The sequence below is a fragment of the Rhinichthys klamathensis genome, unplaced genomic scaffold, assembly GCF_029890125.1.
Source record: "Rhinichthys klamathensis goyatoka isolate OS25496 unplaced genomic scaffold, OSU_Roscu_1.1 h1tg000006l_1, whole genome shotgun sequence".
NCBI lineage: Eukaryota > Metazoa > Chordata > Actinopteri > Cypriniformes > Leuciscidae > Rhinichthys > Rhinichthys klamathensis.
Genome location: NW_026606559.1, coordinates 2,105,351 through 2,129,267, shown reverse-complemented (window position 1 = coordinate 2,129,267; position 23,917 = coordinate 2,105,351). Strand labels below are relative to the sequence as shown.

Genomic DNA, 23,917 nt, shown 5'->3' with positions numbered 1-23,917 from the left:
GTAAAAAGAACATCAACACTGCAGAAAAAACGAATTAACCCAAGCTAGAAAACAGTATCATATTTGTAAAATAGTACAATGTATAGTACAACGTTTACTCTAAGTTTTCTTGTATTTCATTTCTTCTTTTAAACCCCCCAAAATGCTTCATTATAACTAAAAACGATGAAAAATACAATGAAAAAACCTTGGACAAGAGTTCACTCAGTGTTTGAAAAAAATTCACTTAAGCCACAGAAATGTGTGCAATATTTCAGTTAACAAAAGCAGGTGTCAGACAAAACCAGTGTCTTGAACTTATAAATATGAATTTAAATTACATAATACATTTCTTATAAATAAATTAATTGAGAACTTTGCTTGGATGATGATACGCAATCTAAAAGGACTGGCCAGTTCTGTAAACTGGATTCCCTTTCTAACCTTAATTGCAGCCAGGGCTTTCATTATCCGTTAGTTTATGACACTCCATAAGGACCATGAAGAACAGTCAAGTCACAAGAATGACTACCAAGGTCGAAAACAATTCACCCGTGTCACACCGTTTAATTTTCAGGATATCTGCTGAGAATTAATCTTCAAATTAATTCTTCACTAGCTGACAGTGACAGTGTTACGTTTAAACTGATTGCTGAATCAAGTTTTACATATAAGAACATCTGCAAACGGGCCCAAGAGGTTCTTGTTAAAGATACAGCGCACCCATACTAAATATGTGGTAAAGGGTTTGATGTTCTCTGAGAATGTGTAGTTCTGATGGGGCAGAATGTAAGGCATATATGTGTTCTCTCCCTGCTCCTGGATCCACACCTCATATTTCACCTCTTTAACCTTCAAGTACTTCAGGTTCCAAGGGATCTGCCATGACACTGAGAGCTTTGCTTCATTGGTGGCCTGTACTGACGTCTGACACTTGGGCTCTCTGACTCGACCAGGATGTACAGTGCTAGCCACCTTAACCTTTTTGAGATTAGGCTTTTTTAGAGTTTCTCTGAGTACGTCCAGAAAAGAGGCGATGTCCACAAAAGTGTCCTGGTAAATGCGAAAAAGCCACTCTGGATTACGACAACAAAGATGTCTTGGCACATCCTTGCTGGCAAGGATACGTTCTTGTTCCTCTTTGTCCAAGTGGACGATGCCACCCTGATCCCAGGGGCGATCGGGATATGTAACAGTGTTTTTTTCCATGGTGTTTCGCCATGCGACATACTGAAGGTCCATGCCAGGTAAGGAGGCCAAGGTTTTGTAGGGAGTGTACTGCTCTGGGTTTACAGCATAAGGGTAGAGTTCAACCACAGCGGCACCACGGGGCAAGAACATGGAGGTGATCATCTGGGCTCCGTGCATGCTGACCAACATAGACGCCCCACTAATTATTTGGATAATGCTATCAAACGACTGCTCCTCCAAAGACACAGTGACAGTCCTCATTTGAAACTCTTGGGCTAAAGCAAGAAGAAGTTCCGCCTCGTTGAGGATGAGCCTGTTAGTGGTACGTTTAAAAACTACAATGTAGTCATCGCCCTCCTCTCGCGTGATGTTAAGCCTCTCCATCAAAAATGAAGCAAACTGGCGGATCTCGTTACCCGATATCAGAATGTTGGCTTTGGGTCCTTGCGGTTGCACAAAGCCATATTGGTACCATGTTGTCATCTTTGAAAGTCCTACGTAGGACTTGGTGAAGCACATGAGTTTGCCAAAGGTCTTTAACTGCATCTTGAGTAGTGGTTGCTTACTGCTGAGCAAACGGTAGAGATCGAAGTGAGCACCTTCACCCCAACCCTCCATGAAGACAAGCCTGGCTTCGTCATCCAAGTCTGAATACTGCTGCATTGTGTAGTAGATTGGCAAAAGATCATCGTGGAAAATGTGCATGAGGTTGTCTGGGTTAAATCGGTTCAGAATTAGAGTGACATCTGGCACAAACACAGGTTTCGGCATGAACTTCAGAGCCGCTGCCGGGAGCTCAAGAAAGTTAAAGTATTGAGTGTTGTGGTCTTCTACAGAAGAGAGGTCCAGCAGGGCGGGCTGGAAACGCCGAGGGCCAAGGTTGGGCAGCATCACAGAGTCATTACTGTGGAAGAATACAAACTCCTCAGCCTCCGTGCAGTAGCAGAGGTAGTCAAAGCGGCAGATGCGATCGGTGTGCATCTTCCCAGTGCAGACCATTCTGGTGCCATGTTCTTGGAGTGCTAACAGGGCACCGTGGTAGTCGATACGCACCTGTGAGAACTCCTGTGATTGGCGTGTGAGCTGTAGCTCCTCTTCCAACTGAGATGTGTGTTCAATCAGGCGAACGTATTTCCAAAGCAAGGCTGCCACCACTGACACCAGCAGGCCGTTTAGCACTGCCGGCAGGTTCATCCTACACCCAATAGCACGCATCGCAGCAGAACTCCGACCCCACACTCATGCTCCTCTACCTGCAAAGATCAGAATACCATGTTTGAATCAGGAAGTTTGTGAGTAACTAACACCAATATATATTAAAACAGTCATTCCTGGGGAATGACTAACACCAATATATATTAAAAAAGAGGTCTTCAAGCCTTCTCCTGGATGTCTGGCAAAGTTTATTCCCAACCTGCTTCAGCATGCATGTCTGTGATTTTCAAGTGATCCTAAAGAGCTTAATTACTTGTTTCAGGTGCGTTTGATTAGAGTTGGAGCTAAACTCTACAGGACAGTGGGTCTCCAAGGGGAATGAATACCTCCATCTTAATACATCATAAACAGAGTACAGAATAATCACAGAGGGAAAAAGAAAGGAGAAAAAACGGACGCAAGCATCATCACCGCATGTGATTGCTAGTTAACCCTTTGACGCGTACGATCGTTCACACCGGTGTGATTAGAACGTTCAGATCGCTTGATCAACAACTTCTAAATTCAAATCTGCGTTCGCGCGTTGGCTGGCACTGAGCCAGAGAGACAGACGCTCAGCGCTGTCATATATCACAACTATTCAGTGTTTTCAGCCACATAAGGTTTATTTTAGGTTTCAGACATTTAAATACACATAAGTACTACATTTATAGTTAGTAAAATACACAGATGTCTATGGAAGCGGCAATAACAATCCTTTCAATTATAAATGGATGACGCGTTTAGATACACGTTGTATAGGTAACTATACAATTTACTCAGTTCTTCTCACACTTAACCAGCCACTTACTTTAATGTATTTCAGGAGAAGTGGATGAATTGATGTGTTAGGCCTAAATCTGACAGATTCAATTCTCTGAACTGCGGTGCATACTAACGCCCATTGTGCATTATAGATCAACTAACATGAATCATGATAATAAAGGTTTCTTAAATGACAAAACACATTCACTTACACGTTTTTAAGAATACAAATATCAGCCAAGGACTGACATGTAACGCAACCAATTTTTTTTTCGCGTCATGTTTAGTGTGGACATGTAAAGTCGATGTCCCTACAATAACAGACCGGTGTACATCTCATAAATTATTCATTCAAGAACGTGGAAATTTACTGCAACAATAGAGCAGTAAACTTCACATACTTTTGTAAATCCAGCCTTCGGTTGATCCTGAGCGCTCATTGTCACAGTTGTAAACATGGCGGCGTTCTTCTTCAACTGTGGGTTTCGCGTCACGGCATTTAAAGTGATGCGTTCTAAAATAACGCTCACCTTGTGCAGGACATCCAATAAGTCAGGAGAGGTGCCGTATTTTGCCAGAGAAGGCAAAAAATGAACAAGAAAACTAAGGGCCCTATCTTGCACCCGGCGCAAATGACTTTGTACACTGACGCATGTATCATTCCTATTTTGCACCCGCGCAAAGCGGGCTTTTCCCTCCACAGACGCACGTCGGTAAACTAGGGAATGAACTTGCGCTCCCTGGGCGGGTCGGCGCAAAAAGGAGGCGTGTTTCGGCGCAAACATTCCCTAGTGCTATTTTGCAGTTCCAGAAAACAATTCCGCCACTGACCAGAAAAAACCTAGTCTAAAGTCAGTGGCGCGTTGCGCGTTGTTCATAATGCTATTTTAAGCGCGCATGCTTGGCCATAATGTAGCGGGTGCACAACGTGCATACACTTTGATTCTCTCATCAACACAGATGCAGCAGTTTTTATTTTTGCAAATCATACATTATAACATGGAAAAATATTAACACATGAGGGAAATCATTGTGGTGTCCATGAAAATGTAAAAAAATGTAGGCCTAAATCTAGCTTACACACTTACCCAAATTTTTCAGGCTAATTGTAGTAATGACGGATCAGACCTGTTTGCCCAATAGTGGCAAGACACATATGTATATAAGGACATCTGACAAATTAGTTTGTCCGTCAAGAACCAGAAAAAAAAAAAAAAAAATCTCCCATCCCCATACAAAGTCACTTCTCTGTCTTTCACTGCCCTGACAAGAACGTCGGTCTCCTCGGCTGTGAACCGCTCCTGGCGCGCGCCTGGTAGATCCGCCATAATAATAACAATCTGCCTTGCAACATGCGCACCTGCTCTTTAGCCAGCAGCCATATCACCCTGTAGCCCAAGACTGGTTGCCCACTGAAGCTAAGCAGGGCTGAGCCTGGTTAGTACCTGGATGGGAGACCTTCTGAGAAAACCAGGTTGCTGCTGGAAGAGGTGTTAGTGAGGCCAGCAGGGGGCGCTCACCCTGTGGTCTGTGTGGGTCCTAACGCCCCAGTATAGTGACGGGGACACTATACTGTCAAAGAGCACCGTCCTTCGGATGAGACGTTAAACCGAGGTCCTGACTCTCTGTGGTCATTAAAAATCCCAGGATGTCTTTCGAAAGAGTAGGGGTGTAACCCCGGCATCCTGGCCAAATTTGCCCAGTGGCCTCTGTCCATCATGGCCTCCTAATCATCCCCATATATATATATATATATATATATATATATATATATATATATACACCGATTGGCTTCATCACTCTGTGTCCTCTCCACCAGTAAGCTGGTGTGTGGTGAGCGTTCTGGCGCACTATGGCTGCCGTCGCATCATCCAAGTGGATGCTGCACATTGGTGCTGGTTGAGGAGATTCCCCCTTCCATGTGAAGCGCTTTGAGTGCCTAGAAAAGCGCTATATAAATGTAATGAATTATTAAAGGGTATGTTGGATGACGCTCTGATTGGTTTATTTCACGTTACGCCCAAACCACACCTATGAATAATGAAGCTATTTCAGACCAACCCCTTTTAAACTTGCGTCGGGCGCAAGAGTCATTTATCCCGCCGGTAAAATAGCAACAGCGTCCAAGACCCCCCCACAAAGCTACTTGCGCTTTACGCTTGATACTTGCGTTTCAGATCGTTAAAATAGGGCCCTAAGACTACTTTGCTGTTGTTAGTACTGTAGTGTTAAATTATTGTATTTGGGTTAGTTGGCTTAGGTTTTATTGTGAATTTGTTATGTAATTTTTTTGTGTTTTCTAATAAGACTACTTATATTTATATATTTACTTTAAAATTTTAATATATTAAATTAAGAATTGTTTGTTTGTTTGTTTTTCAATAAAAAGTATGTCATTTACCATCGTTTTGAGGCTCTCTCTTTTTTTTTTAAAGTATCGGTTAAGACACCGCTTAGGTACCGGCATCGCTTTAAAAGTATCGATTTGGCACCGGTATCAAAAAAAAAAAAAAAAATTATACCCAATCCTACTTGGCAGTTTCTTGGAGTGCTACTCTCATCCTTCCCTGAAGATGGTACTCCTCTCGTAGTTCTTAGAGACTTCAACATCCACCTAGAAAAGCCTCAGGCTGCTGATTTCCACACTCTGCTTGCCTCATTCGACCTCAAACGAGTATCTACTGCGGCTACTCACAAATCAGGTAACCAATTAGACCTTATTTACACGCGCTACTGATCACTCCGCTGCACACCTCCGACCACTTACTCCTCACTCTCAACATGCCTCAGAACACAACACACACTCCTCCACAGGTCACCTTTCGGCGAAACCTACGCTCACACTCTCACCCTCTTGCCTATCCTCTTTGGTCTCATCCACACTTCCTCCACCTGATCAGCTCTCAACACTAGATACTAACAGTGCAACTGATACTCTTTTCTCCACTTTAACATACTGCTTGGACAACTTCTGCCCCCTATCCTCCAGGCCAGCCCACGCCACCCCCTCTGCCCCCTGGTTATCTGATGTTCTCAGCGAACATCGTTCTAAACTCAGGGGTGCAGAGAGGAAGTGGCGCAAATCGAAAGATTTCCCTACACTACACCACATCTTCTCCATTCAGCTAGGTTCGTCATTCATAACTTCATCAAGGTCAGCCAGGAACCTTGGAGTTGTGATTGATGATCAATTGAACTTTACAGGCCACATTGCTAGAACTGCCCGGTCCTGCAGATTTGCCTTATACAACATTAGGAGGATCAGGCAGTTGCACCTCATTGCAGTACACGAGATCCAGGGGGCGGAGTTGGATCCAGATCTAAGGGATGGAGATGGGTAGGATTAGGGGTGGGGTTAGGGATCAGGGGGCGGAAATGGGTAGGTTTAGGTATATGTAAGGTGGGAGGAGCTGGATCTGCAGTGAGGACCATCTCGGATCAGGCCCTTACTATCAGAGCATGCCACACAACTCCTTATCCAAGCACTTGTTCTATCCAGACTGGATTATTGTAATGCTCTCATAGCAGGTCTTCCAGCTTGGACTGTCAAACCTCTGCAAGTGATCCAAATTACTGCAACTACACTCAAAAAAGTGCTCATTGGCATTCATTGGATGACCATAAATCACTCATTTTAGATCAATTTAAATATTATACATTTATAAGCAGATGTATTTTTATTTTTTTGAATAAATGTAAATTGCCTAGGTTCCACATGTAATGAGAGTGAATTTACTTGGATTAATGACTGAAATTTAAGTTTGTGGCCTGACCACGCCTACTGCGCATGTCACTGAGAGCTGTTTGGACTGCGTGCAAGGAACTTTTTAGCCGCCATTCCAGAACTTTCGACGGATAGCCTACTGCTAAAGTTGGGTGAGTATTTAAGAAATTTCTAACAACAACGATGTAATTTCTTAATCAGTCACAGTTAAAATAAGTATTTCCTCTTTATGTGCACTTTGTTAGGCGAAGCTGTAACGTATTAAATGGTGAAAAAAAAAAACGTTTCTCTTGACCGTGAAATATAACGTTAGTTAATTACCATTAGCTTTAAGTTTGTTAGATGTTACAACTGTCTGTTATTCAGAGGTGTTTTGTGTAGGCTATTGTTTAAACTAAGAACCCAATTGTCTGGTGATACAGTAAGGAATAGATCGCATTACTGACAGTTCTCCGCACTTTTCAACGGTCGTGATATGACGTCACATTCTGCGGCATCTTTTTTTAAAAGCATACATTCAGTAGGCTAATATATAACAAATAATAATATATATACATGTAAAAATATACAATCTCCTCTAGTGATGCGTCGTTTATTTTGAACAAATCCTTTACTCGGGAGTAAGTTATTGAGTTGCCAGAGTGAGTCGACCGTAGTGGACGTAACAGAGGGCATTCCGCCATCTTAAAAGTGAGATTCGAATCCGAAGGGAGGGGACTCGGGAGCGAACATGTTCAGGTCGAAGGGCACTGAGAACGGCAAAGGGAATAAAGGAACATCGATAGAGATAAACGTAGAGGTAAAATCACCCAACTGTCATTGCACAGTGTCAGTGAGTGCGCACTGTGTCACCGTCAGTCAGCAGACTCCGCACTTACGATGGTCGACTAGTGGTGGACTTCTTTCATATTCTTTCAGATTATGAATAATCAAAATACCCGTAACCCGGCTAAATGGCCGTCTTGACAAGTATCCTCTTGTTTATGTCATGTGAACAGTTGAGAAAGAACGGCGTTACAGTTTGTCAGTTTTTTCGGTCCGTGATGTCGGGCTTAAAGTGACAGCACACACCTAAAATTATGTATACTGTTGTCTGTCATTAATATTGATAAAACGACAAAATACAGCTTTATCAAAGATGAAAATATATTTAATTTTTACAGTGAACAAATAGTGTTATTTTAAATTTGTGCTTAATTATTAATTTTTGTATCGGAATACTACTGTTAGACTTTGTAACTTTATTTAGTATTCATCTCTGCTTGTAATTTGTGTATTTGTTCTTATTTTATTACCGACTGTTCACTTGTTTTAAATAATGTGTGAACTGTGGCTAGTAGTTTTTGATGTAGTAGCTATCAAACAACTTTAGCTTTAAGTAATAAATTAAAACAAATATTATTATTTTTCCTGCTGATTCGGAAAACATTCAACAGTCTGAAAATAATTGCAAAAATTGTTCACATTATTTTTTGACTGATACTGAAATTCTTTATTTTCCTAAATAGAAATCTTGGACCAGTGCATATGGACCAGTTCTATCAACTTCTACAAATAAAAAAAACGTGGCAATCTCCTAGTGGCTGTAAGTACTGAATTTTGAATTTAATTATTCGCAGGCTACACATAGTCATCACTTCATTAGCTAGGCTTATACCTGGCAATTTAATGCTATTCAATACAACAGACTCTTAATGAGTCTAAAGGTGATGATACACAGGGCAACTTTTTGAGCAATGTTGCTGGGCAATCTTGCCGAGTGATTGTTGCTTGGTCACTCTCCCATTGAAAATTGGCAATAAATTTCTATTTGGATAATTTAGGTCGTGGGCCCTGGGTCTCATCTAGGGCTGTAACGATACACCAAACCCACGATTCGGTTCGTATCACGATTTTTGACCCATGATTCGATTCGTATCGCGATTCTATCACGGGGGCGGGGCGGAGCTTGGGTTGAAAAAAAGATTTTTATATTTTTTTTTATTAAATAACATTTGAAAAACCTGTATAAACTGAACACCAAAGAACAATATTAACTATGCAAATTATTAAACTAAACTAGGCAGTACAGGCTGCTTCTTTTGGGTTGTTTTCTGTGCTCCAACTAAATAGATTTCGGGATTGTGCCGTAGGATATGCATCTGCATGTTGGACGTGTTGCCGGTCATTTGAGGAAGCTTCTTAAAACACTTACGGCCCATTGTGTGGGTCTTGTCAACTAGCCTGCACGATTTCCTCACGTTCTTCAACTAGCTCGCGTCACATGGAAAGGTAGTACTCACATGACACGTAACATGTATTTGCATTTACAAAACTAGGTAGGATGAACGCATAGTTGTCTTTTCATTATTCTTTGTATGGCTATTTTCACTGTCAAATTTCCTCTTTAGACTCTTTGATCGTGCCATTTTCTCTCACCAGCTAGCTTAAATTTGAACATCACTCTGCACACGACGTAATAACGTACCTCCAGCACGCAAACAATTTAAAAAAAAAGAATTCTGCCCCAGCCCTCAGTGTTTCTGTTTGTAATGCAAGTTTAGTGGGATGTTTTGTTGTTTTAACCATTACACACACACAATGTTTGTTTCTTGTGCTTTTTTCCAACTTCAAGGACTGTGACCAGGCTGAGAAGTCCAAAGAAGAGATGGTCCTGGGATCTGTGTCCTCCATCCAGAAGGTGCACAACAACCACCAAAAGTGTCGATTGTAATTGAGGGAGTAGAGGTACTCGGGGAAATTCAAACTGTTCTGTGTGCCATCACTTTGCTTATGGGCATCATTTATGCTCTTGATTTGAGGTACCCATCCAACCTACAGCATACTTTCGAGGTCTTTCAAAAACTGTTTCTTAATCTGGATGGACAAAGGCTGTCAGACAGAGTCCAAAAGCTCAAGCTGAAAATGTTTGAATAGATCAGCTTTTTTATTATTATTTTATTTTTTTGTCTGTATTTTCTGCATTAAAAAAATGAGCACAATTGTAAACAATTAAAAAAATTGTAAATGTGAACTAATTGATTACCTGACAGAGTAAATTGTGTGTTGACAATTGTTTTTAGCCATTTGTGCAGTTCTTAAATTCATGAAATGAATAAACAAAGTATTTTTTCAAAGTATTTTTTGGTATTTGTTTGCTTTTTTGGTGTGCTTACTGTAATTGCATATTTCTGAAGGTTGGTTATGTATAATAATAATAATGCATTAGATTGTGACATTCTTTACACCTATACTAGAAAAACACATTGGTCCGTGTACACAAGTTACATTTTACTCTGGAAAAATTACATTATTTGAATTTAATACAGTAAGTTTGAATTTCATTAATTTTTAAGAAAATGACATTAGGTCAATGTAATACAGTTAAGTTTAATTTCCTAGAAAATTATATTAGGTCAATGTAATAAAGTTCAGTTTGATTTTCAAGAAAATTACATTAGGTCAATGTAATAAAGTTCAGTTTGATTTTCAAGAAAATTACATTAGGTCAATGTAATAAAGTTCAGTTTGATTTTCAAGAAAATTACATTAGGTCAATGTAATTGTGATAATTCAGATAGAAATAGTTTGATTACATCCAACAGACATGATTACATACAGCTTTATTAATGTAATAATTTTATGTGGAAATTTGCCACATGATTAATTCACATTCAACTGATGAGGTATTTTTTTGAGTGTAGAGTGGTCTTTAACAAGCCGAAGAGAGGACACGTCACTCCTCTCCTCACAAAATTGCACTGGTTGCAAGTTGCCACTCGCATCAAATTCAAGTCACTGACTTTTGCCAACAGAACAACCACTGGGTCTGCTCCCTCCTACCTAAACTTATTACTTCAGACTTTTGTGCCATCCAGAAACTTGAGCTCTGCAAGTGAACACCGTCTTGTGGTGCCATCTCAAAGAGGCACAAAATCTCTTTCTCTGACCTTTTCCATGACTGTTCCCTGCTGGTGGAATGACCTGCCCAACACAAACAGAGCTGCTGAGTCCGTGGCCATTTTCAAGAAACTGCTGAAGACGCATCTTTTTCGGCAGCACTTGATCCATTAATACTAACACTTTATCTTCTATTCTATATCTATTATCTTTATAAAAATAAAATAAAAGTACACATACTGCGTTAGATTAAACTTGGGAGGGTCATAGCACTTGCATATTGTTGTTGTTCTATTGTTAGTTTAACTGCTTTTATTGTTCTCATTTGTAAGTCGCTTTGGATAAAAGTGTCTGCTAAATGAATAAATGTAAATGTAAATATATGAGATAAGAAAATGTTTTCGAAAAGACAAAGAACCTGCTACAGTAATCTAAAATAGTGACAGCTCTTCCTATTGTTCACAACGACAGCATCAAATTGAGGGAGATGACATTCTAGCTATGTTAAAAGCTTTATCAGTACCAAAAATTAGGAGGAGGCTGGCAGAGCTTCTTGCTGTCACATCTTGTGGATGAAAAATGCAAATTTTCAGGATGTGAAGGACAATCTTCCTTGTTTGTTTTCATCCACAGTATTTCATGTTTTAAGAATTAAGCGATATTAACGTTCAATCCACAAGGATACAAACAGCAGGAATGGCATTGTCGCCATTTATGCATTTAATTCCCTTCACTGCATAGACAACCCAGAGGGAAACATAAAAAGGCTTCACCAACTAACAAATGCCTGCAAAATGTCAGCTATGTATTGAAACTACTGAGCAAACCCTTAGTGGCTCCATCTCAGCTCACATAAGACTGAAATGTCTTTGATGTCTGCTTGGAAATTAGCCATAAACTGAAGAATTAATGGTTATAAACCCCGTATTACTTGGGCTCCCCAGGGTGTATTGCCTCAAAATTTCACATGATCTCCTAAAAGAGCAACAATAAGCTTTTACTAATTAATCATTTTCATAATAATAATACTTCATAATCATTCATTCTTGCTATATTATCAAATGAAAGAAAATGTAAAAATCACAAATAATTTAAGACATACCTAATATTAACATACCAAGAGGTGATAATCAAATCAACATTGCACTTCATCTCATACATTATTTATCTGGGTAAAAAAAATCAAATCAGCAAGGAGGGGTGTAAAAAAAGAAGTTTTTAATACAGTAAGAACTGTCAGAGTCATTTCTAATCGAGTCTATTTTGGTTTCAGGTAACATTTACATCCGTTTCAGTGTTCAGTCTTTCTCTCTCTCTTGGGACTTAACACCCACAACGCTGTTACGCCTACACCATTCTGCCAGTGATTATTTCAAATAACTTCACTCAACTCAATGACACTGCACCATAATCACTCAAAGAAAAATACTATAGCCTTGATAAAACGAACCAACAAAATGTTTTTCAGTAAGAATATGCAGCACTCTCATATATATATATAAAAAAGGCTGTTTGCAAAATATACTAATATGCTGCTCATTCTGCAATTTCAAGTTCTTCAGTCCTGTAAGTACACTGTGCACAACATGCACATTTCTGTGCGCATGGAATACCCAGCTGACCTATTATACATGTGTATACAACACAAGCATTCTGCATGGAATACTGTAATGCAATATGTTTGACTTTGTCTCCAATTTCCAGTCTGACAAAAGAACGAGAAATAAAATCAGCAATGATTTTTATTAACTATTTGACTCCTTATTTGACCAGAGTAACAAATGTTAAAGACATTTTTCACAAAATGTAATTAAACCATATTTATCTATCAGAATCATAACTGGATGGGATGTGTGGTCATGGGGCAGCAATGCAGCATAGTAGTATGCAAAACAGTTACCAATATTTTCTTATTAAAACATTTTAAGAAAAGTCTGAAAAAAATATATACCAAAGTAATGTGTTAATATGAATTTATATAACATGAATTGTCCATGTTGATTTTTCCTCATATTTTGAATTATGCATTGTATTGTGTTTTGTTTAGGGTAAAAGAAAATGTCCTGGCAAAAAATGACCAGTACCTTTTAGTGTTGGGCACTATGCTCCATAGTAACATCGTCCTATAGTCAGCCTGTGAGATCGCGAAACATGATATTATTATTTACTCATTTATTTTATTTTACTTGCTCTGTTTTTTATGCCACGGGAAACGCAAATAATTGTCTATCATTTTGCGAGCCAAGATGGAGTTGGTGATAAAAAAAATGTGTCACATGTTGGCTAAAGGGTTAGTTCACCCAAAAAAATGTAAAAAAAAAAATGTCATTAATAGCTCACCCTCATGTCGTTCCAAACCCGTAGACTCTTGTTCATCTTCGGAACACAAATGTAGATATTTTTTATTGAAATCTGAGAGATTTCTGTCCCTCCATAGACAGCTACGCCATTAGTTTGGCTGCGTTTACACTTGGCATTAACATGAGACCTGTATCCGGATGTTGTCCACATACACATTGAAAAGACAAGTTAACGCGCTTCCGATCGGAATGTTATCCGATCAGCGTGTCCAGGTTCGGAGGTAGTCGAGGACGCATTGTGATCGGATCTCAGTGTAATATAAACACAATCCAGCCATCATGTCTGTATTCACAGGTGGACGTCACACAAACCCCCCATTACTGAAATGTTTGCTTTCGCACCCTAAAGTTGCAGAACCATTCATTTTCTGTAAAGAATGTGCATTTTTCCCACCACAGCTTGCAACGTTCCCGGACCCATGCGTTTCTCTTACGCGATTTATCCACATTATTAGTACTTGCAGCCTCTTCATCCTCCTCATTTTGCGAGATTTGTAAAATGTACCCCAACTGAAAACTGTTTTTAAAAGAAAACGAATCGGTTACCTAACGTAACCTCGGTTCTCTCTAGAAGAGGGAACGAGTATTGCGTAAGCTAGCTTACGCTGCGGGAAAGATTCATCTTTGCTGAGATATTGAAGCCAAAAAATTATTTCATAATTTTGTATCCATACACAACGCAGTTCCTCTGCGGCAGACCTAGAGCGGGCTAGCTAGCAGCTCATTGGTTCGCTCAGAGAGAACTGCTTAAGCCTATGGGAGAGCGGGGCTGAACCCGCTTCCAATGAGAGGCGCCCGCGCGCTCATTGCGTCATGACCCGCCAGAATGGGCGTGGCCATGGTGTATATAAGGCGCTCTCCCAGGCTTATATGTTGATTTATTTCAGCGTGAAGCGAAACGCTAGTAGCGCAAGCACGGCCGGGAACGCAATACTCGTTCCCTCTTCTAGAGAGAACCGAGGTTACGTTAGGTAACCGATTCGTTCTCTTACGAGAGGTTCTCTCGTATTGCGTAAGCTAGCTTACGCTGCGGGAACACCTGGCCAACGCCGTGCGCGCTACGAATCCACTCATGAAAAACCCAGGGATATACCGGGGGAATTTCTTAACGTGGAGTGAATGTACAAAGAGGCCGCAGAGCGGGCTCATGAAGTGTACACATAAGCATGTATGGGGCCAGCAGAGCGGGCACATGAAGTGTATAAGCATTACAGGAGAGCACAAGGGGCGAACCGGTTGTGAGGGACCTCCAGAAATGCAGCTTCTTAGAGAGCTGTTCGTCAGACAGCTAGTAATTTTGCCTGCAAGGCGGGAACTTCCAAGTTATAAAACCTGACAAAAGTGGACGGGGAGGCCCATCCCGCGGCCACACAAATGTCATGAATGGAAATTCCACAGGACCATGCCCACGATGAGGCCATGCCTCTAGTGGAGTGCGCCCTGATGCCCAGAGGGCAGGGCAGGCATTTAGATGCGTAAGCAGAGGCGATAGCGTCCACTATCCATCTAGACAGTGTCTGTTTTGAGGCGGCCAGACCCTTGGTGCGCCCCCCAAACGACACGAAAAGCTGCTCAGCGCGTCTGAACGCGGCAGCGCGCGTAGTGTACAATCTCAGAGCCCGCACCGGACAAAGGAGATTGGCATCGCGCTCACTATCGGATGAAGGCAGAGCCGATAGGGAGATAATCTGAGCCCTGAACGGGGTACCAATCGCCTTCGGGACATAGCCATGCCTAGGTTTGAGAATGACAATCGAATCATTCGGTCCAAACTCAAGACACGCGGCGCTGGATGAGAGCGCGTGAAGATCCCCAACGCGTTTAACTGAGGACAGAGCCGTCAGGAAAACGGTTTTGAGCGAGAGGTATTTCAGATCCACAGACTCGAGCGGTTCGAACGGGGGTGCTTTCATAGCTTCAAGGACTATAGAAAGATCCCAAACCGGAACCGACGGGGGCCGCGGAGGGTTCATCCTCTTAGCTCCCCTGAGGAAGCGGATGACTAACTCGTCTTTGCCCAATGACTGAGCGCGTCGGGGTTCCGCGAACGCCGCGACGGCTGCCACATAAACCTTGAGAGTGGAGGGGGACCTGCCCTTGTCCAGCATCTCTTGAAGGAAAACAAGCAAAGACGGCACCTCGCACGACCGTGGGTCCAGCTGTTTGTCGGTGCACCATTTTGAGAACACAGACCATTTAGACGCATAGAGCCTTCTCGTGGAAGGTGCTCTAGCCTGTATGACAGTGTTTCTTACTCCCTCTGGCAAATCAACGAATAGTCGTTGATCACCCATGCATGCAGCGCCCAGCGCTGTGGATGGGGGTGCCAGATCGTGCCGCGAGCTTGAGAGAGGAGATCTGCTCTGACTGGGATGGGCCACGGGGCTGTCTGTGACAGCTGCGTGAGCTCCGGAACCCAATTCTGACTCTCCCAACGCGGGGCTATGAGGAGCACCGAGTGGCGTGTGTCCCTGATCCTCTGAATTACCTGTGGTAACAGAGCGATCGGAGGGAATGCATAGAGCGGGCGGCGAGGCCATTCCTGGGCTAGCGCGTCCTCGCTCTTCGAGAAATATATTGGGCAGTGAGCGTTCTCTTCTGACGCGAAGAGGTCTACTTCTGCTCTGCCGAATAGTCGCCACAGTAACTGGACCGTCTGTGAGTTCAGGGACCATTCTCCTGTGGAGATGAGGTTCCTGGACAATATGTCTGGACCGTCGTTCAGATGGCCCGGCACGTGCGTCGCTCTGAGCGAGAGCAGGCGGCTCTGAGACCAAACTAGAATGCGGTGCGTCAGTCGACAGAGATTTCTGGATCTGACACCGCCCTGACGGTTGAGATAGGAGACCACGGCCATATTGTCCGAACGGATCAGGACGTGGTGTCCCTGGATGCGCGGGAGAAAGTGCGAGAGCGCGTTCTCGACCGCCAGCATTTCCAGACAGTTTATATGTAATGGGCTTTCCTGAATCGACCAGTGGCCGAAGGCCGGTGAGCCCTCGCAGACTGCACCCCAACCCGTGTTGGATGCATCTGTCGAGATGACTTTTCGGCAGGAAAAGGTCCCCATCGTGACGCCTAGACGAAACCATTCTGCTACTGTCCATGGCTGCAGCGCCGTGAGACACGTTTGCGTAACCCTGATCAGCTGGCGACCCGTGTTCCACGCGCGGTGGGGTACACGGCTGTTCAACCAGAACTGAAGCGGGCGCATGTGCAGAAGGCCCAGCTGAAGTACAGCGGAGGCTGAGGCCATGTAACCCAGCATCCTCTGAAAAGTTTTCAGAGGCCTGCGGGTGCCCATCTGGAACGAGGCGGCTAGACGCTGAACACTGCGCGCGCGCTGTGTAGACAGGCGAGCCGTCATCGTGACCGAGTCCAAATCTATTCCTAGGAAGGAAATCGATTGACTGGGATGAAGGGAGCTCTTTGTCCAGTTGACAGAGAGGCCCAGCGTTTCCAAATGGTCGAGGAGAACTGCGCGGTGCGACAGAAGCTCCGTCTGTGATTGGGCCAAAATCAGCCAGTCGTCCAGATAATTCAGAATGCGCAGCCCCTGGCTTCGCAGGGGGGCGAGCGCCGTATCCATGCACTTCGTGAATGTACGGGGCGCCAGAGATAAGCCGAACGGGAGAACGGCGTATTGATAAACAAGACCCTCGAAGGCGAAACGTAAGAATGGCCTGTGACGGGGATTTATCTGGATCTGAAAATAGGCGTCTTTCAGGTCTAGAGATATGAACCAGTCCCCTTGGCGCACCTGCGCGAGGAGTTTCCTGGTAGTGAGCATCTTGAACGGTCTCTTCATGAGCGCTTTGTTCAAAGACCTGAGATCTAAGATCGGTCTGAGGCCGCCGTCTTTCTTGGGAACCAGAAAATAACGGCCGTAAAACCCCGACTCGGTCATAGATGGCGGGACTCTCTCTATCGCGCCCTTTTGCAACAGCGTCGCAATTTCTGAGCGGAGCGTGCCGGCGGCCAGCGGGCTGACAGAAGATTCGAGCTGCGCGCGCGCACGAGGCGGGCGGCGGCGAAACTGTAGCAGGTAGCCGTTCTTTATAATGCTTAACACCCACGGGGAAATGCCTGGAATGGCTTCCCACGCTTTGGAGCATGCGGCTAGTGGCCGAATGGCTGTATTGCCCTGATTGCTGCACATAGCGGGCTGGACACAGTGTGTGGGCGCGCTTTGAATGTGTGTGGCAACGGGATTTGCACTCAGAGAGGAGTCTATGGGCCGTGACACAGAGCGAGCAGAGAGGGGACACGTGCACGAGCTCGTGGGCGTGTTATGTTCTCTGATATTAGAGCGGGCTGTGCCCGTTTCATGTGATGGGGCTCTGATAGAGACACGGGATATGTTATGCTTGTGTGTATGGGTGAACACATGATTGTGGGCACATTTTCTACACAACTGGCAAAATTTCTCTTTTGAGATTTCTCTGGGTAGCCGTAAAAACGGCTTTTTGTCGCTCGCAAGCGGGCTGGGACACCGGCTTGTTTGTGGCGGTCAACACTACAGCAGTCGGCGAAATAACGGGGACTGGCAGAGGGCGAAGCTTTGACGGCGGTCCGGCCGCGGCGGGAGAGCACCGTCGTTTTCTTGACATTGTTAGGCAGACTTCTGATGATCAGGCTTCAGCGTGATCTTGGGTCGCGGGCCACGGGGGGGCGGCGGTCTGCGGCGGCTGTCAGAGCGAGAGCGAGGGCGAGGGCGGCCGCTCTGACTGCGCTGAGTTGTTTGAGTCTGCGGAGGGGGGCGCTGTGATGGGGCTCTGGCGGAGGGCTCGTGAGAGCGGCCCGCTGAAGAGCTAGCGCGGCGGGGTAGAAACAAGTTCATCGCCTGAGAAGCTTTCTGTACTTCAGAAAAGCGATCGACAATTCCCGTGACGGCAGATCCAAACAGGCCCGTCGGGGAGAGGGGCGCGTTGAGAAACGCGGCGCGCTCAGAATCTCCCATGTCGGCGAGCGTGAGCCATAAGTGTCTCTCAGCAACACAAAGGCTGGCCATGCATTTCCCCAGAGCTTGTGCGGCGGCTTTAGTGGCGCGAAGGGCGAGATCCGTAGCACTTCTCAAATCCGTGACGGCGGGGGGGGGTTTTCTACCGCCTTCGGCCCATTCACGGAGAATATCGCTCTGTAACACTTGGAGGACAGACATAGAGTGAAGCGCAGCGGCGGCCTGACCGGCGGCGGCGTAAGCGCGAGCATGAAAGCTCGAGGTCGCTCTGCAAGCCTTCGAAGGAAGCGTGGGTGAAGAACGCCATCTAGCGGAGGGCGGGCAGAGGTGTGTGGCGACCAAGTCCTCGACGGGCGGCATGGCTGCATAGCCTTTCTCGGCGGCTCCGTCCACCGAGCGCAGCGAGGCGGATACATCGGAGCGATTTCTAGCCGAGAGCGGTGCATTCCAGGATTTTGTCAGCTCTGCGTGAAGTTCAGGCAGGAATGGAGCGGCCCGGGTGCACGCGGGGGTCGAGCGCCGATGAAAAAAGCTACCGTCCATTCGGTTCGGGGCCTGCTCGGGTGGAGGAGACCACTCGAGACCGAGGCGTTCGACGGCCTGTGAGAGGAGGCGCATCAGCTCCTCTTCTATCCCGGCGCGGGTCCCCGTCGACTCTCTCGCGGATCCGAGAGATGACCAGTCTTCACTGTCAGAAGCGAGCAGTGAACAGGAGTCCTTCTCCTCCGCGGCGTCATCGGAAACAACAGAGCGGCCACTCGGCGGCAACTGAATGTCCGGCAGGGGCGGGGAGGGAGAGCGGGAAGCGGGAGGCGGCGGCGGCGGCCCGCATGTTTCCGCTGGGGGCTCCGGCGGCCTTTGAGAGCGGCGTTTCTTTTTACGCGGCGAGAGAATAGGCGGCGCGGGAGCGGTTTTCACTGCCAGAAGTCGTGCCCGCAGGGACGATAACGGCAGGCTTTCACAGAGGTCGCATCCTCCATCAGCGAGGGCGAGTTCTGCATGCTCGAGTCCCAAGCAGAGAGCGCAGATGACATGGCGGTCTCCGTCCTCGAGACGAGCGCGGCAAGAGCCGCAGGAAAAACGAGACATCTTTAAAAAGACGCTCGGCTCTTTTAGAAATAGAGAAAGGATACAATCGTCGGATGGCCTAGCTTGCTGGGCGGCTGAAGGTGGCGAAGACGGCCGGCTTCTTCAGGGTCCTTGAGCTCGCTAGAGGATGCCTTCTTCGACGGCGATGGCTTTTCTCAGGAACAGCAGAAGCGTGCAGCTTGCTGAAGATGAAATGAATCAACATATAAGCCTGGGAGAGCGCCTTATATACACCATGGCCACGCCCATTCTGGCGGGTCATGACGCAATGAGCGCGCGGGCGCCTCTCATTGGAAGCGGGTTCAGCCCCGCTCTCCCATAGGCTTAAGCAGTTCTCTCTGAGCGAACCAATGAGCTGCTAGCTAGCCCGCTCTAGGTCTGCCGCAGAGGAACTGCGTTGTGTATGGATACAAAATTATGAAATAATTTTTTGGCTTCAATATCTCAGCAAAGATGAATCTTTCCCGCAGCGTAAGCTAGCTTACGCAATACGAGAGAACCTCTCGTAAGAGAACCCACCACTTCAGGTCAAAGTTTCACCGGAGACATCCCTTTTATTTATTTTTATTTTTTTTCACGGAAATGTGAGATCTGATCTGTTATCCAGATACAGAAGCCACTTGATGTGGACAGGTGTAAACGCACCGTGTCCTGATTGGCTTATGATCCGATCTGCTTGATCGGATCACGGTGATTGAATGTTAATGCCAAGTAACGCACGCTTCAAAATGTGATCGTAAAACTAATCCATATGAATATAGTGAAAAAAATTAGGGGAATCAATATTTCTTGTTAAGTATTTTTAAGCCAGTGTTTGAAGTTGCTTTTGATTTTCATCTATGACTGATTATTGTGCAGTGGTTTTGGACCTATAAAATACTGTTATTATATCATTTTTGTATGTACCGCCAGAGAGCTCTAATTTAGGTATTGATAGTGTTGCCAAAGAAACGCATAATTCCTGGTCTGAGGACGTGAACAGCTTTGAGTAGAACATCACGTGTATTCATCTTGAAATCCCGGTAATTACGACATGGTGTGAACGCAGCTATAATAATAATCATCTTGATACCGTCAAAGGCATCAGCCACCGGGGATATCTCTGAGCCTGACTCTATCGGCACAACCCCAGTACCTTTTCTGTTTTTCTATGGATTTTAATTATTACAGTGTATACATTTAACTCTGCAAAGTGGTTGATGCTTGTATTAGCATCTAGGACTAGGTTGTGGATCTGATATGAAGATCACATGCAAGCTCATGTGTATCACATGCTCGAGTTCGACTGCTTGGCTATCATTCAGATCTGGCATATGTTTGAGGATGCTATGAGCAAAACTGACACACACACGGAGGATGTTGAAACTGCTTGCATGTAATGCTCTGTGGTATGGATCAGATTATAGGAGGTTAATTCATTGCTACAATGAAAAAATCAAAGCTAAATCCAGACCATTGGCGCATATTAACATGGCAGAGCTCTTATCATGGGGGAAAAGGGGTTTAAAACTGATTTGCTTGGTGAAGCGATATGCAAACAGATTAAAGAGACACAGAGGCGAGTAATATGCTAAAGAGCATAAAGACTTTGGGAGCGCATGGCACTAAGGAGCTGTCCAGATCTAAATCCCTCAGCAAGAGCAGGCAGACCTCACGTCCTTGAAAAGCTGTCCTTTCCATGCATATGAAGAAAGGAAGCAGGGGGTCACATCATGCAAGAGAGGGGGGGTTTTTTCGGGGGAGCCGGGTCCACGTGTTTATGACTGCGTGAGAGAGAATGGGATTATGGGCCTGGCTGACAGGGCTTGCCCAGCTCCCTTGTGTACAGCTGGGCTGTTTGCTATGTGGATGATAAGCACCACAATGATGGGGGAAGGCAGCCTAGTGCTTCTAATGCATTTTAATAAGGCTCCTGGAAAGACACGGCTCTCAGTCTTTCAGTGGCTTTCTTCCCTTCAGGATAGCCAAGGAGATTCCCTACTCGGCTCCCTGCCCATGACAGAAAACGCTCGGGTTAAAGAGACACAATCATTATGCCCCTTCTAGGGATGCTCATTTCGGTTAATTTTCCCGACCGACAACCGCCGCTCGTTATCCGAGTATTAATTTTTTTTTCAATTACCTTGTGGACCAGGATTTTTGGTAATTTTGTGCTAATTTCTGTGAGGATTTTGAATTTTGCTGATGTACTTCAGACGGACTTTGATTTGCAGTGGGGTTTTTTTCAGCATTTTGCGCCATGAGCGTTTTGAGTTTAACAATTTCATACAATGCACTTCTCGTTTTGAACCAAAAAAAAAACTACACTTCACAAATCATTTTTAAAATGCCTAACTCTTGTAGTACACAGTTGTATTGCCTTTTATCTTCTATAAATTAGCATAGGGTGGTGAAGCAGGTTCCAGAATTCACCTATTGTTATTACCCTTAATAAGCTGCATGCTGATGCATATAGTAAGCTAAGCACTGAAAAAGGCAAACGTCTTCAGTGTCCCTCTGTTCCTCAGGGACAGATGAAGAATGGGTCTGAAAGAGCTTTTCAGAGGGGGTTACAGGAAACAGTGTCACTCTGCCTCCTGGGAGAAGGACTCTACGTAACACTGCAGAGCTGGGTTGAGGACAGCTAAATGACAAAACACTGGAGCAGGAAAAAGACAGGGTGCAAATCAAAAAGAAGAAATATACATAAGAATTGAGTTTGCTTATGGAAAGTGAGGCTATATAATATAAATAATAATAATTTGTTACATTTATATGGTGCTTTTCTAGGTACTCGAAGCACTTTGGTGGTGGTTGAGGAGATTCCCCCTTCCATATGCAATGTGCAGCATCCACCTGGATGATGCGACGGAATCCATATTGCAGACATAGAGGAGACAGAGTGATGAAGCCAATATGGGGATGATTAGGAGGCCATGATGGACAGAGGGCACTGAGCAAATTTGGCTATAATTTGGCACAGGCTATAGCGTTTTTAGAGAATAGGGAACGATCTGAATCGAAAAAAATACTTTCGCTGATGCTTTTGATGATAACATCAACCCCTAAATGTTGCGGCTGTTGGATTCAATGCAGGCAGTCAATGTCCGCTATCAATTTTAATTTGAAATGCATCTTTCTTTACCGACAGTGTTTTAGGGAGATCAAAAAAGCATGAAATAGCCTAGACTTATATGTTTTCCTGTCTGTTGCCTCGTACGTCACAGGGCTTGGGATTGTGCACGTTCTTGAGGTTTCATCAGCATTGTCATAACTTTAATTCTACCACTAGTCTTGCGTCAACCTAGCAACTGCCATTGAGATGAATGGGAATGTTAACTAATAGCAAACTCCATGTATTCTAGACCTGTCAACCAAAAAGAAAAGTCCTTTTGAAGACAAATAAAGTTAAACAGATGACAGACTTTGGCTTCAGGTTTTTCATTTAACAAGCAGGAACCCCAGTCTCTGCACCAATATCCTGGTTAGACATTTGAGTTAGGATGTCTCAGAGGATTCAGGCAGGTCTAGATAGTTTTGAGAGTGACATCTAGCAGGCATTCCTGTCCTTGATGAAAATGAAAGTTGATCCATTGTAACAATCAGCAAGAAAGCATGTACATCAGGACAAATGCTTTTAAAAAAGTTTGGCTTATATATGTCAAATGCTTATAATAGTGGCAGCATCACATCTGGTGCTGTCCTTCCAGTTGTGCCCTTCGCATCCCGTTTTATTTCTATTCTAATGCCCTGTGCTTTTAAAAGGTCACTCTTTGAAAATTTCCAGCAATGATGACATGAATCATCAGGTCAAAATAATTTGTATCAAGCAGATCTGACTCATTTGAGTACAAGTCATTCATAATTGCAATACACGCACTCTAAAATGATCAAATAAATGGGGTATGCTGATGCTCTATCTCTCTCTCTCTGTGTGTATGTATGTATGTATGTATATATATATATATGTGTGTGTGTGTGTGTGTGTGTCGTGTATATATCTATATATATAGGCTAATAATATATATATATATATATATATATATATATATATATATACACACGACACACACACACACACACACAATCCTGTGAAACACAACAGGTAGCAGTTTATTACAGCTATTGGTCTTATGCGATGATTTATATATATATATATATATATATATATATATATATATATATATATATATATATATATATATATATATATATATATATATATTATATTTGAGTCAAGAAATTATGACGCGAGTAGTGATTGGAAATATAGAATAGAAATCGTGCGGATGACCGATCGGTAATAATCGAGAAGAAGCATCTACCTTTTCATGACGACAGATGGTGGGAAAAAAACTTTTGTTGTATTAAGTTTTCCAAAACAGACAGACAATAATACATAACAAACCATATGGAAAAGCCAATGCAAATCATACCTGTGGGAAAGGTGAGCCAGGACGAAGTGATGTGAATTCACTGCGGATACACTGTTTCAACAGTAGCTCCAGCAAACCAGCGCCAATGATCATTTACAACTTTACAACGGACAAACGCAGCATTTTCCGGGTAATTGTGTTAAATGCAAGATGTGTTCATTCACCACAGCGATTAACTGAAGGCTTATCGGCAATCTTATCGCTACGTTGCACAAAATCGACTCTGTCGCGCGTATTCTGCGAGCATTAACCAGCTGCTGGAGAAGTCTCCACCCACAGCTATGACCGAGCTCAGACGAGAAAACCTCGCGAGATCTTATCGCCTCTAATCAGTCTGACGTTTGTATTCGTGTGTTATCGC

At 44.0% G+C, this 23,917-nt stretch overlaps 1 protein-coding gene across 1 annotated transcript; it reads right to left on the bottom strand.

Annotated features, from left to right (window-relative positions):
• Positions 1 to 222: 222 nt before the first annotated feature.
• On the bottom strand, positions 223 to 23,917 carry pomgnt2 (protein O-linked mannose N-acetylglucosaminyltransferase 2 (beta 1,4-)). The gene is made up of 2 exons (XM_056257427.1): positions 23,557 to 23,917; positions 223 to 2,423 (listed from the first exon to the last, which is right to left on the bottom strand). Exon 2 carries the CDS (start codon positions 2,383 to 2,385, stop codon positions 637 to 639), a length of 1,749 nt encoding a protein of 582 aa, XP_056113402.1. The 5' UTR covers positions 2,386 to 2,423; positions 23,557 to 23,917; the 3' UTR covers positions 223 to 636.